The 20,564-nt window shown below is 41.9% G+C and overlaps 1 protein-coding gene across 1 annotated transcript; it reads right to left on the reverse strand.

Moving 5' to 3' along the window:
• Positions 1-4,851: 4,851 nt before the first annotated feature.
• abi3b (ABI family, member 3b) lies at positions 4,852-14,865 on the reverse strand. The gene is made up of 5 exons (XM_075457961.1): positions 14,496-14,865; positions 14,203-14,370; positions 9,212-9,391; positions 8,976-9,046; positions 4,852-8,809 (listed from the first exon to the last, which is right to left on the reverse strand). The coding sequence occupies exons 1-5, from the start codon at positions 14,637-14,639 to the stop codon at positions 8,308-8,310; spliced, it is 1,065 nt and encodes a 354-aa protein (XP_075314076.1). The 5' UTR covers positions 14,640-14,865; the 3' UTR covers positions 4,852-8,307.
• Positions 14,866-20,564: the final 5,699 nt, after the last annotated feature.

Consider the following 20,564-nt stretch of genomic DNA (forward strand, 5'->3'; position numbering starts at 1 on the left):
AACGCGTTGGCACCTGCCATAAATCCAATTTGTGAGGCAGGATGATCATTCTCAAAGTTGAGGAAAGTTGGTCAAGCCTGAGGATCTGAGGGTTAGGTTAGGGCCACATTACGATGGTTGAAGGAATGTGTCCAGCAGATCCATAATGCAGAGCTTGTGAGCATCCCAATAACCTGTTCAAGCCTCTGTAAATTAGAACGTTGATGTTTGATTGCCGGCTTCCCCGGAAGCCCCCCCAACCCCATGTTGCCTACCAATGGTGTGTGGATGTGTGCAACAGAGAAAAATCACTGTGTAGCCTGTAACACTGTACAGACTAAAATGTGCTGTGTGAATGTGTGTGTGAATGGGTAAATGTGGCCCGTAGCGTAAAAGTGCTTTGAGTGGTCAACTAGACTGTAATAACTCTATTAAAGTGCATTCCACATACTTGTTTTCCACATTTATAGACGTTAAGAGACTGTTCCAAATTACCCAAAATATGCTCTCTAGCCTTCCTAATCATATTCGATATAGTTAAAAGATAAAACTTTTTGAAATATGAGAAAGTTAAAAAACATTGTCAAGACTTTAATGATGATCTCATTGCTTGGATAGACCGTAAACATAACTTGCCAACAATAAGTAAAGTTGTCTAGTTAATAATACATTTATATCCTATCACTGATCTTGTTAAATACTTTTGATACTGTAATTTTAAATGTAAAGAAAAGTCTGAGTGTTGGTGTTGATTCGTGGTATTTTGAAGTAAGTAGTGAAACTGTTCAAACACAGAGGAAATGTTTGTCAAATCTCTCTTTTATTCTTGAAAAACAAAAAGATTTCAGATAGGTGGTTGAAAAGGTTTCAATGTAAGAGGTAGGAAGAGGGTTAAAGTTGGGTGTGAAAAGGGGTTGAAGGAAAGGATGGAAGAGTTAAGGTAGGCTGTAAGGCGGGGGTTCAGAGGGGAGGCATTAGGGGGGGAAAGGGTAAGAGGTACGGTATGGTAAGGTTTGAAAAAGTGTGAAATGGGAGATAGGGTAGGTTCTAAGTGCGGAGTTTCAAGAAAGAGGTGGGGCTGAAGGAAAGAGGTCAGTAGAGGGTTAAAGTAGGAGGAAAGAAGCAGATTGTATACCCTGCATGAACAACAGACAAACTGCCATTGCTGTTTCGTGGAGTCGTGAATTTTCATGAAGAGCTCCACTCTTGCTTATTCCTTCACCAGCAGCATTTCCTCTACTTTTCCTTTTTCTTTCTCCAGCTGCTGGGCCCTCTTCTCCCAACTTTCTGAGGTCCCGGAAAGCTCCTCTCTGACGCTATGGGCAGCAGCTGAGAGCTCCATCTGGAAGGTCTTCTCTTTCTGTTTGAGCTCTCTCTGACAGTGCTCCTCTCTCTCTGCTAGTCTCTTGTGGAAATTTTCTTTGCAGATATTTGCAGGCCAGTTGGCTCTCTTTCAGACCTGCCACCATCTTATTGACCTGAAACAAGGTGTCAAGATGAGCATCCTTGCGCCTTCTTTTCTTCGTGATGGCCCTGCCTATCTGTTGGTTCACTGAGGAGCTTTCCTCTGCCAACTGTTCTCGATGGTCTTGAGCTTGTTGGACTCAGCAGTGGTTCTCAGCCTCTCAGCCTGCTGACTCTGCGTAAGGATGCTCTGCTGAGGCGATCCGACCTGCTTAGCTTTCTATTCCTCCAGAGCAGACAAACGGCGGATAAGAGAGCTGATCTTCTCATCTCTGATCTTGAGCTCCTTGCTGGCTTTGTCGAAATCGGCCTTCAGATCATTTTTTCGCTGCTCAGTGACCAACAGCTTTTTTTCCCAGGTCTTTGTTTTCTTCAAAAAGTTGAAGTGTTTGATTTATCCAATAACTCCTTTCCTTGAGAACTCCTTGAGAGTTTTTGGTTGTTGTCCTCAACTTTCCATCAATCTCCTTTATTTTTGGCCTCCATTTGTCTTTTCATATCATTGAGGCCTCTGATATAATCCTGCAGAAATTTTTCAGAAAAAGATGAGGATGCTTTCTTATCTTAGAGCAAAGTAACATCGGAATTAGATTACGACTACATAAACCTATAAAGAAAACAAAATAAATCTTGCTATTGTCTTCAGGAAACCACTAAGCCTTCATGCTTTTCAATGAAAATATTCCAATATGACCACGTGTAAGTGTGCAGAGAAGAATAAAATGTATTTTATGTATACAAGTGTCTTACCATGCTTGCTTGGCTTTCTCTTCTTGACATGGTGATGAAATTGGAAATGATCCAACAAATGCCATAGCTGTGGAAAAATGTCATGTATCGGACGAATCGTTAGCTGTCAGGCTGCAGTACTTTGGTGTTCAACTGGTGAAACCAAGTGAAGAGAATGTCCTGATCTGCAGAGACTTGTTTATATAGACAGTTTACATTTTAGAACGTCTTTGTTACAGATGATGACATGACAAGAAATTCTCTCTAGAAGACCTAAATCAGTTTAAAAGAATACATTGTATAAATCAATCATATCATATATCAATAACAGACTTATTCACATTCTGAGTTCTCATGAACCTCGCATTCTGCCCCACTGTACCCGAGAGACTATATTTGTGAGAAGAAAAAAAAAACTGTCTGCCATACAATTCGATATTTCATAGTCTAAAACAAGGTTGTCATGTTTTAAAAATTATCAAAAAAACACATTTTCAAAGTTTTTTTGAGAGGGCAAAGTCTTGAAATGAAACAGAATATGTAATTTGGCATGTGATCGATGAAGATGCGGGCATGTTTTGTACCATTCAACTAGAAATAAAGTCAGGATTTTTAAATCAGATGCCAAGATCCTTCTGTTGAGTTTTTGTTTCCAACTATATAAATTGTTTGCCGAACATTTCACAATGAAAATATATATATATATATATATATATATATATGGTGACAATTTACAAAATAGTAAAACTTTTTTTCTACTGGATTATTGAATTTTTCCTAAAACTGAAAAAGCTTTAATTGAAGTATTGCACGGTTAACCAATAAAACTATAAATCGGTAGAAATTAAACTGCATTTCTTGGTGTGAAGGCTGCTTGAACTTTGACATAGATAAGTTTTATCACTTATCTATAACTGTCTTTATAATCAGCCTTTTTAGATAAATCCATTCAAATTATGGCTACTTATGTATAATTTTGAGGTATTTGTAATTTGCTTGAGTATTTTAATCTCTTCATCTTCACTGTATATATATATAAGAGGAAAATGTATGCTTTATTACACCAAATTTATATTTAAGCTGTTACCTGACAGCAGATTATGATTTTAAAAACCTATCATGATAAAATGAATCGTATTGAATACAATATGATATAGTATTAAAAAAAGCTTGGATTCAAACTAGCATTAATCCAGTAAATGAAATCACCTGTCATTTAATTGTCATTGCTTGCATATCAATGCACGTAATCCAGCGCCAGTTTTGTGTTGATGTTTAATTATGTTTGCCTGATCTTGAAAAAGATAAGAACTTTTCCAAACCCATGATAGAACATGTAAAAGTTGTTCCCTATGTCACCTTTTTTAGATATTAATCCGTGTACACATCTGTGTGTGAAGGGATTCCAATGACAATGATCAACTGAGAATGGAAATTGATCACGCACCAGTGAGTAGGGCGGTGGGAGCTCCACTGTGCTGTAGCGAGGAGGGAATCTGTCATAATGCGTGGCCACTTCGGCCCGATCCTCAGGCAAAGAAATTGTATTTACTTGCATCGGTATGGTGACATCATGCGCTTCAGTTTTCTTTTTCAAATGATGGTAGAAGCAGAGGACTATGACAGCGATGGATATCACCAGGATTGGCAATCTAGGAACAAATTTAGAAACTTATTTAATACAGACAGTCAACTTCCACTTAAGAGAGATTCTTTCTTGGTTTGATTTGATAACTTACAAGTATTGAACGATATTTGCTGCTGCAGGCATAGCTGGAGTTATGCCAACCTGCTGGCATTACTGTGTGTGTGGGGGGGAAAAGGATTTTATTGACAAACGGAGGACTAGTTTATGCTGCTTTAATCCACAACAAAACTAGAACATGAAATAAATGTAATATATCTTTGGAATTTTAAGAAAATGCAGCGTAAAAATACGAGCAAGTTCCTTAAATCTGACGTGCTAAATATGCAAAACACAGTCATTTTTTGGAATAAAGTCTGGACATACAGCTGACAAGAAATTGTTAGCTCGTGTTGCGTGACGTCATAGCCCGCTGGCTTTTATATACATCAGCTGATGTTTGCCCAGTGGAGCAGTTAAATGAGACTTTGACTGCTAACTGTCCAATTAAAAGGTTATGACCAGGAGTGACCCCAAGGCATTTCAGCAATTTCAACGCCATTTTAAAAAGCTGTGCTGTCGTATACGACAAGACACAAGTGTTTTCACTTTTCTCACCTCGCATTGGACCTTCATCCTATAAAATCTGCCGCTCATTATGACTGCAAGTAAAAATGAATAGAATTCTCTCGATTTTAACACGTAACACTGATCTGAGAGGGTTGTATGATAACTGGACTCTAAATGTAATAGGCCTTACCTTATTTCCAGTCCAGAACATACAGAAATAATCCTGACCTGTGGGTCGCTGTCAAAGGATAATGTGTCACTGAGGGAGGCGCACAGTGTGAAGAGATTTTACAGCATCAGTGACATGCTTAAAGACACAGGTACGCAGAGTTGTGTTCCGTGTTTGGCAGACTTTAGCTTAAGGTGCAGTGAAATCACTCAGAAATAAATTTTACTTTAGTAGTTATTGTAGCAAAACATCAAAAATAGCATACCTCACATCAAGATGGCAGTTATACTGATTTTATTTACAGTATACAGCTGTTTTAGAAAGCAGGACTCATTCAATAATTTGGTCACTGTGTGTGTCGAATGTTTCATTGGAGATGAAGAAAACATCTGTCCACACTACAGGATCTTAGGTACACAGGTGCATACAGTGCCAGTCAAAAGTCTTTGAGGGTCAATTAGTTTGTGAAAATGTTACATTTGTTCATTCAAACTTCCACCACACAAGAGTGAAAACTGAAGAGGGTCTCAAAACTCTCTGAAGCAGCGACACAGACCATCGAAACCTTCCAACCAGACCACTGTATGGATTCAACAAAACAAAGCGCTGAGTGCAAATTTGAAAAGTTGTCATTCCTAAACTGAATCCTTCGTGGTTGTAAATGACTTCATGTTGAAACACACATTTCCATGTTGTTGTGTATTGTTCTTAAAACATCAAAAGATATTCGTACATTTATTAAAACAGACGTATTGTGCATACAGTTACATTTAGAATCAGCCACAAAGGGGTAGAATCATCTCATATGTGTGCGGTATACACAGTTTGTTAATTAATGATCAGGTAGAATATCAAAGGAGATATTTTTTTCTTGGTGTGACCTACCAGTTCATGTCATTTCTTTTGACGACATTTGACCTTGAAACAATAGTTCCCTCCATATGTTCATCATCTAAAATTTCTGATTGATTCAGGTTTTTAGGATAAAACACAAACATGCATCTTGACAAATCGTTCGCCGGGCTCAAAATCCAGCCTAGCCGTACTTGATTACGTGACTTTGCAAAAGAAAGCACAGCATGTCCGGTTCAGAAAGGTGCTGAAGTGGAGGAGGAGGAAGATGAGCAGGATCAACAGAACTGAAGAAGCCTTTCGGATGAGAGGTGAAACGTCTTCAAGATCCAAGAAGAAGTCCAGTTGCCCTTATGCAAGCGCTTCTGATTACCATGACCTGGATGACTGAGAATCTTCATCAACATATGAGCAGGATCATGGTTGCTCTGAGTAAGCTGGAGGGTCTGTGTGTGATGGCGGTGGGTCGGGATAGGATGGTGGTTCGAGCTTGAAAAGAGGAGACATTTACAAAGAAGATTGTTTCGTTTGCTTCCAAATGATTTAGTTTAAACATTTATAGGACTGGATTTGATTCAATAAACACTAGAATCCGGAATTGTTTAAGAGTGGCTGTGTGATGTACCATATATGGAGGAGGTGGCCTGTAAGAAGGTTCATTTGCTTCATATATGTCTTCCTCATGCTCCTGCTCATAGATGGGGATGATGTATACAGATGGAGAGGTGCCGGGCCTGCCCTCTGCTTCGCTTAGTTTTTTTGCAAGAAGGCAACAAAAAGCCCCCAGAATGATACATATACACAACAGGGCAACTCCGAAATGAAGGACAGCTCAGTCATATGTGTGGCATGCGTGAAGTGAGGCGTACGGCTACTCAAATGAATCTTAACATGCAGAACAGAGGGAATACTAATTCTAGTGAGAGATAACTAATGACCATGGCAGCTTTATTTTCACACCTGAGTAAAGACTGGGGGAAAAGAGTCTTGGTCATTAAAAAAAAAAAAAAAAGATCAAATGACCCCCACTGATCTCATTTCAAATCCTTGGGTGTAAGTGTAAGGCTATTGCAATGGTTGTCATTCGATTTAATGATCAATCACTTTTGTAATGCATGTGTAAAGTTCAAAGGTATCTCCTTATCTCCTCATTCATACCCTGAAAACACACCAACATTAACAGAACGTCTTCGGGGCATATGTGCAACTGTCTGTGAGAGCTTCACCCAGCTTGTTGCTCTTTTTCTGTCAGTCACACAGAGCGGCCACATTGTCTGTCGGTGGCGGAGGACGCATCCAAGTCCCTTGCTCGTGTAAAGGTGATCATACCACCATCAAATGTAACTGAAGCGGTTACTCAAGTAATGTGTGATCACTTTATTTAAAATAAACACCCTCTTTGGGACCACTAGATCAGAATTACTCCTGCATTTCTGTGAGCAGTTTGAGGTGGAGCTCATTTTGAGCCTAAAATATCATGTTAACTTTCTCTAAGTTGATTGTTTGGTTTCTGAAAATTCTGAACATAGCTACAAATTCCACGTGCTCTTAACGATTATCATAACAACAGCCTTCTTTCTTTCAGTTGAGTAACTGACCGACTTCATTTCAGCCGTGTTTGTGCAAGCTGTTTGATATCCTTATTCAGACATCATCTTTTCAAAGAGCTCCTCGCATTTTTGCTCTGTCTCTCAGTTAACTAGTAACTAAAGCTGTCAGATTAATGGAGGGAACAATCGAGTCTTCCGCAGTTTCGGTTTTGAAGGATTTGTACTGAAGTACAGTACAAAAGAAAATGTCATTGTGTGCTGACGTAAAACAGTGAATTCAAAAGTTGAAGTTTTTAAGGAAAGCTGTGAGGTTTTGGATCAATTAAAGGAAAGTACAGAGAAAAGCGCGTTCACAGCAGAACACTTCCTGTTCGATTTAGATTAATACATGTAACAGGTTTTGTTTCATCAGGCTCGCTGTCCTCAAAATAAATCAAACAGCCCTTTTCCAGAAGACGAGTTAACAAGATTGGCTGAGCTGTTCCTGACTAATTGGCTGTTTCCATGCTACAAATGAACCTTACCTTCAACTATCAGCCGTGTAGTGGAAGTTAAGTAATGTGTTGACTTGCAAAAGGCAATTTACAGCCTCAGTGACCTGCTTAAAGACACAGATCTCACCGGGGTTGAGGCCAGTTATATCTGCGGCTGAAGCTGCTCTCGCCACATGGAAAACTGACACCTGTTAATGCTGGTCTTATTGTGGAAAAATCTTCCCTTGCTTTCTAATACCTCTGATGAGAAATGAAATATAGAGATCTCTGACGCTTTTGCCGGCCGGCCACGTGTTTCTTTTCTCCTGCAGAAGGGTCGGTCCTCACCAGTCAGCGTTCATGATGAAGAAAGACCCCCGACAAAGGAAATACGATGCATTTATACAGGAGGAAGGGTTTGATTCTTTCAGGTGTGTATTCTTCAACTGTCTCACTGGCCATTAAGGTGACAGAGACATTGTAATGAGAAAGGCCATAATCGAGAAGGGAAATCACATTGCAGGGGAAAAACAAAGATGACGGGAACACATGAATCCCTGTTTCAGCTTGTCTTTAAAGAATGCAGCCGAGGCGTTGTTGAGACTTGTTGGAAGAATCTTTGCAGCAGCTCTCTACAACAGCACAACTCACACTGAGGGAGAGACTTTCTCTCCCAGAAAAATGGAATTTTCAGGCTCATGTCGGCCATTTCACACACACAAAAAAATTCAAAGTTAAAGCCCGGTACACACTCCTCTGAACGTTCTTTATTCTGTCCGCCGAGGTCATGACTGACCAGGAGGTGGAGTATTACTCACGCTACACACGTTTTACACATTAATCTCATGGCACAACGCAGCATACTTGACCACAATCTGCCAGTATCCGTGTTAACGCCTAGGAGTGAGGGGCTGGAGGTGGTGGTGGTGGAGGTGGTGGTGGTGGTGGAGGGGGTGGTGGCACAGCAGAAGAGGTGCCGGTGTGGACAGCTGGTGGAGGGGGAAGCGGTGCGGCTCCTGATGCAAGAGGAGGTGGAGGAGGAAGAGTGGCACCATCGCCTACAGGAGGAGGAGGTGGAGGCAGGTAGTTGTTGTTCGACAGACTGATGGTCGGTGGAGGGGGAGGTGGAGGAGGAAGAGTGGCACCATCGCCTACAGGAGGAGGAGGTGGAGGCGGGTAGTTGTTGTTCGACAGACTGATGGTCGGTGGAGGGGGAGGTGGAGGCAGATCTGAGGGTGAGGGAAAGGAGGGCGGAGGGGGGAGACTAGTGTCCATGGAGGTTGGGGTCCAAATTGGCAAATTGGCAGAAGGAGGAGGAGGGGGAAGCAGGCTGCTGTCTGTTGGTTTGGTGGGCAAGGTGGGGACTGAGGGTGGAGGTACGGCGATGCCGAGACTGGATCTTTAAGCAGAACAAAAGGAGACTTTCAGCGATCATGGCATGCTGACGTTGGAAAATAAATCTGAGGTGTAATCATAAACTGCACAGAAAATGCAAGGTCTTATCATGATAACATCTGTACAGAACGGTGGTCTCAGAACGACAGAGGATGAGCATGTGCACATACACTGAGAACACTTCAGCGCTCTGTGGGCTGTGTGCGGTCTCTGCCCTCTCTCTGGGCGGCTGCTCAGTGACCTGCGGAGAGAAGATGACTGGAAGTGAAAAAAAGAAGAAGAGTGCAGCTCACCTCCACGCAAGCCACTGTGACCTGACCACAGAGAAGATGGACCGCAATTCTCCTCCCAGCCTGAGCTGAAGGAGGAATTTAAAACTTCACTTTCAATTCACAAACCAATTTACCTGAAAACAGTGTCCAATGGAGTCCAAGATGGAATATGATATCGGGGCCCTCTCGTAGCTTCTCTCTGGTTCCGTGCCTAACGCCAGTGGGGCCATCGGATTGGAACGAGTCTTGCTTTTGGGAGTCGTGAAGTGACCGATTTGCCTCCTGGCCACCTTCTCAATCTGGATAGCTGTAGCCTGGACTCCGGCAACAATACAATAGTGAACAATACACCAGACCTCCGTGTTTTTGGATAATGCTGTGTTGATTTTCAAGTTATTTCACTGCATCATTGTTTAATAATCTGATGCTGAAATCATACCCAATGCATGATGTATATGGCTATATTAAAATATTCATAAAAATGCTTGATGTCCTTGTATGTGTATGTGTGTGTGACCATATTCCTTATTGGACATCCAGCCCTACCTGCACCTGTCAAGGTGGTGTAGGGGAGGTGAAGGTAGGACACGGATGCGGACTTCAAAATAGAAAACTGGGTTTATTAACAAAAACAAAGTACAAACAAAAAGCTAGTCTTAGCCGGATTCAAAAAACTAGTGTGGAAAAAATAAACAAGGAACTTGGCATGGCAATAAATACTTAACTAGAAGATGCCAGGGAACATGAGTAACAACGGGAAGCAGGTCAGGTAGGTAAGGCAAGAATCTCACAAAGGACTGAGAACTAAATAGGGAGTGTGAGTGATTGGGCACAAGGTGCAGCTGGTGGGGAATAAACAGGTGCAGTGAATCAACTAATGAACTGGTATGTGACATGAGACTAAAAGAGCTGAGTGAAGCTGACACCCCACCCACGTGAAAAATTCAAGCAAATAGAATGATCGGTTAGTGCTCCGTTTGTGCTGGTTTGTGCCGTTAAAATTTTCGTTTGTGCTGCTTTGGTTTCTGAGATATTAAAGATTATTTTTTAGGTCATCCAAAGGTCACCATCCCCCCATATTACTCCAAAACAAACCAGAGTGGTCTACTTTTTTAGTGCTCCGTTTGTGCAGGTTTGTGCCGTTAAAATTTTCGTTTGTGCTGCTTTCGTCTCTGAGATATTATGAATTATAATTTCGGCCGATGACGTCACCATCCCCCCATCTTGCTCCAAAACAAACCAGAGTGGTCTACTTTTTTAGTGCTCCGTTTGTGCAGGTTTGTGCCGTTTAAATTTTCGTTTGTGCTGCTTTCGTCTCTGAGATATTATGAATTATAATTTCGGCCGATGACGTCATCATCCCCCCATATTACTCCAAAACAAACCAGAGTGGTCTACATTTTTAGTGCTCCATTTGTGCAGGTTTGTGCCGTTAAAATTGGCGTTTGTGCTGCTTTCGTCTCCGAGTTACGTTTTATATTCAGTTGATCACATGACTTCACTATATTGATCAGGAGGCAATGAATTTCATCTGCTGCAGGTTGTAGTCGTTCTGTTTTGTTCCAGTAAGTTCCTTTCGCCAATTTAGTCAGCGGGAAGTTGTCGGATTTTGCTAAGGCAGGAGAGAACAGAAGATAAGTTTGTTTTTTAAAATCCCTTTCTGCAAATAACAGTGACATTAGCCTGATAATGAAGTTATATGTATTTTACGGAGTCAGTATTTTTTTATTTAGTTTATTGATGGTTGGCAAGGAAAATTTGTGCATTACCGTAACTGAATGTCACTCAAGGGTAATATGTGTTAATTCTGTTCTCTCCTGCGTTAGCAACATATCCGACAACTTCCCACTGACTAAATTGGCGAAAAGAACTTACTGGAACAAAACAGAACGACTACAACCTGCAGCAGATGAAATTCATTGCCTCCTGATCAATATAGTGAAATCATGTGATCAACTGAAAGTAAAACGTAACTCGGAGACGAAAGCAGCACAAACGCCAGTTTTAACGGCACAAACCTGCAAAAACGGAGCACTAAAAAAGTAGACCACTCTGGTTTGTTTTGGAGTAATATGGGGGGATGGTGACCTTTGGATGACCTAAAAAATAATCTTTAATATCTCAGAAACCAAAGCAGCACAAACGAAAATTTTAACGGCACAAACGGAGCACTAACCGATCAATCTATTTGCTTGAATTTTTCACGTAGGTGGGGTGTCAGCTTCACTCAGCTGACGAAAAGCAATGGCAAAACTAAAAACCAAGACATGAACCGAAACACAATAACATAAAACTAAAACACGAGTCCATGGGCGTGACAGCACCAGACCAAATCAACTTGTCATCTCTACCATGTCTGCAACAAATCTGCCTTTTTTCACCGCAGAAACATTTCAAGACTCCGGCCCTCATTATCCGACTCAGTAACAGAGACCCTCATCCACTCATTTATCTCCTCCCGCCTGGACTACTGCAATGGTGTCCTGTCTGGGCTACCCAGTAAGGCCCTTGACAGGTTGCAGTATGTCCAAAACTCAGCTGCCAGGGTGCTAACTCACACCAAGCCCAGGCAGCACATCACACCCATCCTAAAGCAACTTCACTGGCTCCCAGTCAAAGCACGGATCACCTATAAGATCCTTCTGTTGACCTACAAATCTCTCCACTCACTTGCACCTAAGTACATCTCTGATCTCCTCCACCCCTCCTCCCAGTCGCGGCTTCTGCGCTCCTCAGACAAGGACCTACTTTCCGTTCCTCGCACCAGACTAAAAACATATGGAGATAGGGCCTTCTGTTCAACTGCCCCTACCCTATGGAACAATCTGCCACTTCACATCCGTTCTGCCCCCTCTCTACTACAGTTCAAAACGAATCTAAAAACACATCTCTTCTCCATGTCCTACTCTTCTTAAACCCACCCCTCCGGCCCTACCCTTCCCCCCTTCTTTTCTTTTGTTAAGCGACCTTGGGTACCTTGAAAGGCGCTATATAAGTCCAAGTTATTATTATTATTATTATTACCTCTCATCAGTCCACTACAGCCAAACAGGGAAGAGACAGAACCAAACTGAAATCATCACCAGAACACCTCACAGTGAGTAGTTTAAAAAATACACACTATCATAGTGGCCACTTGCATGGAAGATTTTGTTGAGAATTTTAATAAAATGTCTTCTCAGATTCCCAAAGAAACTTAAAATTGATAAATCTGATGTAGCAATCAGATTTAACATATTTAAAACTCAACATATTTACAAATTATTTAACAGAACTATATATGAGTGAAGATCACATAACGAGGACATTACAGTTAAGCCGTTACACAACTAAAACTACAATTTATTTTACATCCTAATGCCTACACTGAACTGTCGATATAGTGTGGCTATAGGTTTAAGGATATAGGTGATCTATCTAGCTGTGTACAACATGAAATTGCTATCAAGAAATAGTTTATTTGCTGTGTCATATGAATGCAAACTTTTTCTAAAAGCTGGAAAATTAAGTTTAACATGGAGATGTGAAACTTAAAAAAGGGAAATAAGTAAAAAAATTAAGGAGTGCAGATAAATAATGGAGAGATATGGTATATTTAACCCCATAAAACCACATCTCGATAAAATACATGGTATTACACAGGAACATCTGGGCAAAAGCTTAAAAAAAGGACAAATTATTTGTTTTGTTTATTTAACAGTGTATTTTTTAATTCCAACATGTCTTTATAGGAAATTCATGCAGTAAAGCAAAATTAAAAGCTATGTCAGAAGTAGCCGTGAACCTTGTGTTTGAAATCTCAATATTTAGTAATATGCAGCGGTAAAGCAACATAAAAGCCAGGATAGGAGTATCTGGAGATGTGTTGTAGATTACATGCTGCATATATATTTGTCACATCCACTGTTGCTCTGAGCTCTGGAATTGCCAGTCCATGGTGCTAAAGCTCCACAACGTCTGCTTGGGCCTCCTTCATACACAGTTTTGAGTTAGCTTGCTTATTTTTTAAACTGCTCACTGTGAGGTGTTGTGGTGATAATTTAAGTTCTGTCTCTTTCCTGTTTGACTGTAGTGCACTGATGAGAGGTGCAGACAAGGTAGAGATGACCAGTTGATTTGGGCTGGTGCAGGTAGGGCTGGATGTCCAATAAGGAATATGGTCACTCACACACACACACACACACACACACACACACACACATACAAGGACATCAAGCAAGTAAAAGGCAAAAATGGTGAAATGAAACCACATTATGAAAAAGGAAAGAAGAAGAGTGATATAAAGAGATGGGGGGATGTCACTGATGATTTCAGCATCAGATTATTAAACAATGATGCTGTGAAATAACTTCAAAATCACCACAGAGGTAGCTGGGGACATATAGAACAAGAATCTGGTGGAGTTTGCAAAAAACAATTAGTTTTTGTATTTTTTATGAATATTTTAATATAGCCATATACGTCATGCATTGGGTATGATTTCAGCATCAGATTATTAAACAATGATGCAGTGAAATGACTTCAAAATCACCACAGAGGTAGCTGGGGACATATAGAAAAAGAATCTGGTGGAGTTTGCAGAAAACAATTGTTTTTTTTTTTTTTTATGAATATTTTAATCTGGCCACATACATCGTGCATTGGGCTCTAACGCTTTACCGTAAGACGCAATGTAGACGCGCACTCGATTTTCAAGTGTAGATCGCGCGACCGTGCCTCTGGATAATGATACTATGAAGCGCAGATGGCGTGACCGCAGTCTTTGAAAACAGGGTTCCTCAAAGAGAGGGTTGGAAGGGGACTTTCATGGTTTCCGTCTAAGCAGCCGAAAAAACATATTTTGTCTAAAACACCCGCAACAGTGTGTTTATTGATAACTGCCCCGTTGTTATTATTTAGTCATTTAGTAATAAATAACCAATTCATCTGATTGATTTAAAGCTAATTTGGTTAAAACCGCTGGGATAAAATGAAAACGAAGTCAATAGTCTAATTAATTTCCCGGGTGTCACAGTGACCATCCTGCAACCTGAAGCCACCAGCACAGGTGAGCATGCTTTTTCATTTTCATCCCCCTCCATAAGGGTTCCCTTCATCCGTTCGGCCCGTTCGGTGCTCTTCTCACCAGTGACAGCAGGTTGACGGAGGACTCCATGGCTTTGACCTGCACGGCCTGTGAGTCCAGCAGCTTCAACAGGGTGGTGGCCACGCTGTTGATCTGGTAGGTCACACTGGCCAAGGCCTGGGTAGCCAAAGCCTTGGCCTCCTCGACAGCCTTGGTTGAATCCTCTGCCTGTGCCATCATTAAATAAATAACTAATAATTAGGTACAGGAACAACGCTCTGAGTTCTTCCCAGAGCTCAAAGTGGTCTTGAACTACCGTGAAGTTGTCATCAGTTTGTGTGAGCTGCACTCACCTGGATAAAGTTGCTTTCGCAGTAGTCTGCCACTTGGAGGAGGTTGCTGTGGTTGTCAACGAGGTTCCTCCTGGCAGCTGGCGCCTCTTGTAATATCTGAGTAATAACCTCGGTGACAGTGTTTTCCTCCTTCATCTCTCCCATGACCGCTGCAAACGGAACCAAAGAGAGGGGGGAGGTGGGGGCGAACAGACGCTGTTAGGCGAGGATGGAAAGGTTTTGTTTTTCTTCTTCTTTCGGGCAGGAGTGTGTCGAGGCAGAGAGGTGTGGGGACGGCGGGGAACGCGGAAAATACCGCAGGGCACACTTTTTTTCCCTTTTCGAGCAGCTGCTCTCGGGGCAGGGCTGCACAAGGTGGGACATCTGTCTCACACACACACTGTGACATGCGGTTTTACGCATGCACCCCCCCCCCCCCCCCCGGAGATGCTATCATCCGTATTGAAAACAATATGTAAGGTGACCAATAATCTGCATCTCGGGGGCATAAATGACGCCCATTTGCATTATCTGTGAAAATCCACTAGAGGTCAGTGCGATTCAGAGAGAGGTAGATCTTGGTCTGGTGAGTTTTAGAATAAAGGTCATCGCAGCAGCTCCAGTGATGTTGTGGAACATTGTTGCACTGTAACGGTATGCGAAGCCTCATTAAGACGCATGGCATTGTTCGGAACATCCTGTATACAGCTTGCATCCTCCCACAACATCCCCCTGTGGGTTTGAGTCTGAACAGGAGCTCACAGGCCCTCTGTCACTGCGGTGCTTCTCAAGCTTCCAGTGAGTGGATGGGTCCCAAAGTGCACACGTTTGCCATGTGTTGTTTCATCAGAAGACTTGTTGGGTGAATTAGCTTCAGCTCCACAGGAGAATATCAGAAACTAGGAGGAGGGAAGTGGGGAGCAATAAGAGTACCCAATGGACATGTTCTAGTTTCTTCTTGGTGTCACCAAAGCCCCCCATGATTCTCCCTTGTGCCACAACAGGGCGGACATAGTTGAAATATCTTAATGACTTTGAAGTTTGGTTCACATTCACAGCCCCCAGAGGACAAACTGAGGATTGTAAAGTCACCCTTTCTGCTGCTCTTACGCTCACAAAACTCACAATTTGCAGCATTGACTGAACTGTTGAACGAGCTGACCTGAACTTTCTGACAAATGCTCGTGGCCACGTTAGGAAGAACTTTTATCTGTCCAATTCTTGCGAAAAGACGTGCAAGAAAGATAAAGACTAAACTCTTTGCTGTTATCTCCCGGTCTCCTCCTCTCTCCACAGTGCCTTTTCTGTCATTTTCTTCTTGAAGCGAAAAAACAAAGAGAGTACTCTTTAACGAGCCCCGAAACGATAGCAAGAAAATCATGACGACATGTTCTTTTAAGGATCTGATCGTTGTTCCTTCGACCCTCCTTTGAAACGAACTCAAGACAGATCACCAGGTTAGATATGGCGGGCCTTTGCGTGCTTCTTCCACAGAACACAACAGGAGATAAGGGATGACTTTATGTGTTTATTGGATGTTTCTTTTTTTCCATGTTCAGCCCAATCTTGAGTTATATTGAGGGTTGTGCTCAATGTTGTCCTTTGTAACGTGTTATTTTCATTTTTATGCATGACTTTCTGCATGCCCTCTGAAAGCTCCGTGCTTGAAAGAGTCCAGAAGTGAAAGGTGTCCCGTAATAAACAAATCTTGGTTCATCCGGTGCCACATGATAAGACAGATTATCACTGGATTTCCAGAAATGGTAGATTATTTGTCGTTTAATCCGAGTTCAACATTCTTATCGTTCAGGGCAGCATTAACAGCACACTCTCATTTATGGCTTTGTTTACACAGCTGGACTATCTCAAGTGTGAAACCAGCAGGTTGATTTGGAAATTCTTGTTGTCACTTCAAGTTAAACTGTTACTCAAAAGAGGGCGTGAAAGAGTGCGGGTAGAGCGTTTTCTATCATTCACAACAATATGAAGCAGCAAGTTTCAGGCAATACAAGCAGCCTGGTCTGAAACCGCCTTTTTTCTTTCAATCTGTCTCTCTTTTGAAATGACACAAATGTACCTGTTAGGCTCTTCTTATCCGGGACTGATCACTAAAAGAGAGGCAGAAGAGCGTTAAATGGACACCACTCAAGAAGCAGGAATAGCTGGGTTTTGACAGTGATTTAGGGCTGTTGTCTTGAAACTAGCAACACGTTGTAGGAGAGGATGAGAAAGCTCACCGCTGTCTTGCAGCAAAGTGGTCCTCAAATACATAAAGAAACAGAACACGTAGAGCCAATAAAACTTACTGGGACAGTGGTGGAGGCCTTCACATCATAGACAAGCAAGGTGGCAGTGAGGCAGATTTAAAAAGTCTCACATCCATCAGCATGGTACCAGTGCCTGTGCCGTCAGCAAGCTTGACAACACACATAAATATCAGACTTTTTTTTATGGGGCAAAAATCCGCATGACCTAAAAAAGCCACCTTTAGTAAGGCACAGACCTTTCAGGAACCTCTACCTTATAAGAGTCCTGCTTGCTAATTACAGCAACGCCAATCCCTGGCATTCAACCCACCAGCTACTCACTCAAGTGGAAATGAAGAGAAAGGTGAGGGACGGATTGAGCATGCACGGTCAACACACCAGCGCAGGCCCTCACATGGAACATATAAGGTAAACATAGGCGAGCCAAGCACCCGGTGCAGGGACCTGCGGAGAGAGACAACAACCAGATCAGCTTCTACTGTTATCAGCTGGAGAGACTTTCACCTACGTTAGTGGCCCAAATAAGTAAGTAACAAGATTTGTAAGTAGTGTAGCAAAAACAAAGACAATGACGAATCACTTGAGAATAAAGCTGTGTGAGGCACTGCGTGTGAGTAGCATGCATGCTACTCCTGATAGAAATAAACACCAAATGTACAACTGTTCTGTTTACCTACTGTTTGCCATTAAAAAAACATTTTTGTACATTTCCTTTGTGGACTAACAAGCATGTTAAGTTCATTTCTTTCCCCATTAAGTATTTCAAATACTGCATTGTTTGCATTCATGTTAGCCTGCCAGCACTCTCCTTCTCGTCCCTTACCTTTTCTGGTCCATTGCTGCATTTATCGGCATGTGTACACCAGCTGTTGCTGCCCATGTGGGTTTTCTGTGGGAGCCTCTATGGCCTTTATGGGATTGCACGTTTGTCTGTCTCCATGTTACTCACGTAATTGACTGGCTCTCTCTTTGCCAAATCGAGCTCCAGCCTCCTGCAACCAAGACAAGATAAACTGGGTGGATGGATGGATCAACCTCGTCTAAAGAAAACAGTTGTTATGCTGGGATCAAGGTTAATTGAAATGAAATGACAGTAGATGTGGGGATGTGGTTTAAGTCATTTGAACTTTTGGATGAAGAAGCTGCAGTTCTGTTCAGTAGAGGGAACACATCATCTTCCATCTTACAATACATTCTACAGCCCCTGCAGCATCCATGTCCTACAGTGAGCAACAAATGCCGATTTGAAGAGACTGGCCGGTCTGGCCTATCACGGTCTCTCCACACTTCACAGACTTCCATTAAAGGAAAAGCCAAATTCAATTATATCACTAATAACTGTGGGAAAACTACAATTACAGGACATGGGTACACACACACACACACACACACACACACACAAAATGAGGCAGGAGTGAAGTCTCATTCTGGACAGTTTTTTTTTTTCTCTCCGAGTTCATTTCCAATTATTCTTTAAACACCTGCAGCCCTTTTCTGAAACTTATTTCATTGGTGAGACACAGGTTTCAAAACACTGAGTACAGGCCTGTAATACCTTTACTCTTGCTCGTGGACCTTTATCTTTTTCTTCTGTTTTTTTTTTTACACTTTAATTAGATTGTGGTTTTTATGACTCTGTCCTCTTCAAGTGCTCACTCTATCGTGGCTGTGCATCATCGGCCGCACGTGTGGCAGTAAAAAAGTCTCTCGGCACAGACACGTAGACGCTCACCTCTGCCTGTTCGGTCCATCACAGGGAGCCGCCTTTCGATCTGCCCAGTGAGGATGCATTTTGTCTATAAATAGCCCGCTACTTCCTTGATGGTGCACACGTTGGCCGTGGGACTTGTGACACGTTTCAACTGACGACAAGTGTGACTGTGATCGCATTAGTTATTTATGAGGCATCCAATATCTGCTACATGGCGTTCTAGATAAGCACGTTGGCCTCTGGAGGCCAGATTGAGGCAGAACTCAGCACATCTGCAGGTGGGTATGATGTGATTTACCAGTGATTCAAAGCTGAACTCATTGTGACCCTCAAACGTGCGGCTGTCTCACTGTAAGGTGATGATGGCTCACTCTGCCTTGACTGGACAACAGACTGAATCTCACTTCTGATCCGACCAAGTATTTGGTCTTAATCGGTCATTTCATAAGCGATGATTCACTCACGTTACCAACAAATGTCAGCTTCAGTTGTAACGGGCTACAAGCTACACCAAGCACTCTTGTGTTTATTTATCTTGTGTTGACTCAATAATGAAATGTCAGCATTGTAAGATCACACCTTTATCTTATCCAGAGGGAATGATTATTGCACCACCAAAGTCACCCTTTTACATGTGACATGATAGGCTGATAACCCTGACAGGGATCTGTTAGACATAATTAACCATATCTAACAACTTACCTGATAGAGGCCCTGAAGTGGCCATGAATATCGATAACTGTTATAAATCCTGATACTGTCGATATCTCAAAAAAATATCAGATCACATTTAGGATAGGAAGGTTTGCGCCATCTTTGCATCTAATTCAAACCCAAAAAAAAGAAGGCTTAGGAGTACTCTTATTTTCTCCTCTCTATTTTGCAAGTGTAAATAATTCAAATCTATCATCCAGTCCATGCGAAATATAGACTCAGGTATTTGAAAATGTTTGTGTTTGCAGACCCATCGAGTCACTGTCTGGCTTTGCACTGTCTCTTTGGAATGGACACGTTCTCTGGTTACATTAAATCACTCAGTGTCCCTCAAATATCATCAAAATCCATCCCATCAACTGTCAGGGCTTTCAATAGGCACACTTCCACATGGGATCACAGTCGAGTGGAAGTCGGGTTTAAATAGAATATTTCATGTCTTTCTTTGTTTACTCTTCGCTGCAAATAAAAGCTTGTTGTGGGTTTTTGACTGAAGTTCGGTTTTCGTCCGTCTGAACGTCTGAAGACATGAGTGGAAGTTTGACGTTGGTGAAAGCCTGTAAAAATACACTTGTGTCACAGCTGTTTCATTACAACGCCATATGTTGAGAAAATTTTCCCAATGAGGCTCTTGCACCAAGGAGACAAGTCTACACAACATATCACAAAGCTGACACACAGCTGACATCATTCCAAAATGATAATTCTGCTATTTATGCTTTCTACTACAAAATCATTAGCCACACGCGGTAATGACACATTCCTGTAGTTCGCCTCCTATCTTTGCCAGATGAGCACAGTGTAGTTAAAATCATAACGTCATATAAGACTTCTGTGTTCAGTAAATCGAGGTTCATACAGAAGATAGAACTAGCAAAGATAGGAGGCCTTCCTCAGCAAAGCTGATAAGTGGAGCCCCCCCCCCCCCCCCAGCACACATCTTCCAACACCATAAACATTCTTGCACACGGTGCTTCTTTTCTTAAAGTAGAGCCGCATGATATTTAGTTACACCAAATAGCTCAAAGGAAACATGAAATGTGAAAAAAAAAAAAAAAAAAAAGTCAGGAGAGACATTCAATAAAATTTTAGGAAATTCTGCACTGATGATCTGTGTTCTGTGAAGATATTCAAACTGCTCGCAGAGGGATCCCAGCAGACTGAGATTCATTTGGGATCAAAAGCAGCTCAGTGAATTTGGTTTGTTTGGTTTATGCAGTAATTATGGCAAGAGGCACGTGGGTTTCTTATTCCAGGAAAAAAATAAACAGACAAAAAAATAGCTCAGTGGAATGTTGCTCCCTGAATTTATTGAACTCCCTGCACCTCGCATTGAATAAGGGTACAATTTATTAACACACACACTTTTACAGTAGATGCCACGCATGATGACAATGG

Source organism: Odontesthes bonariensis, chromosome 23, assembly GCF_027942865.1.
Source record: "Odontesthes bonariensis isolate fOdoBon6 chromosome 23, fOdoBon6.hap1, whole genome shotgun sequence".
NCBI classification, from domain to species: Eukaryota; Metazoa; Chordata; class Actinopteri; order Atheriniformes; family Atherinopsidae; genus Odontesthes; species Odontesthes bonariensis.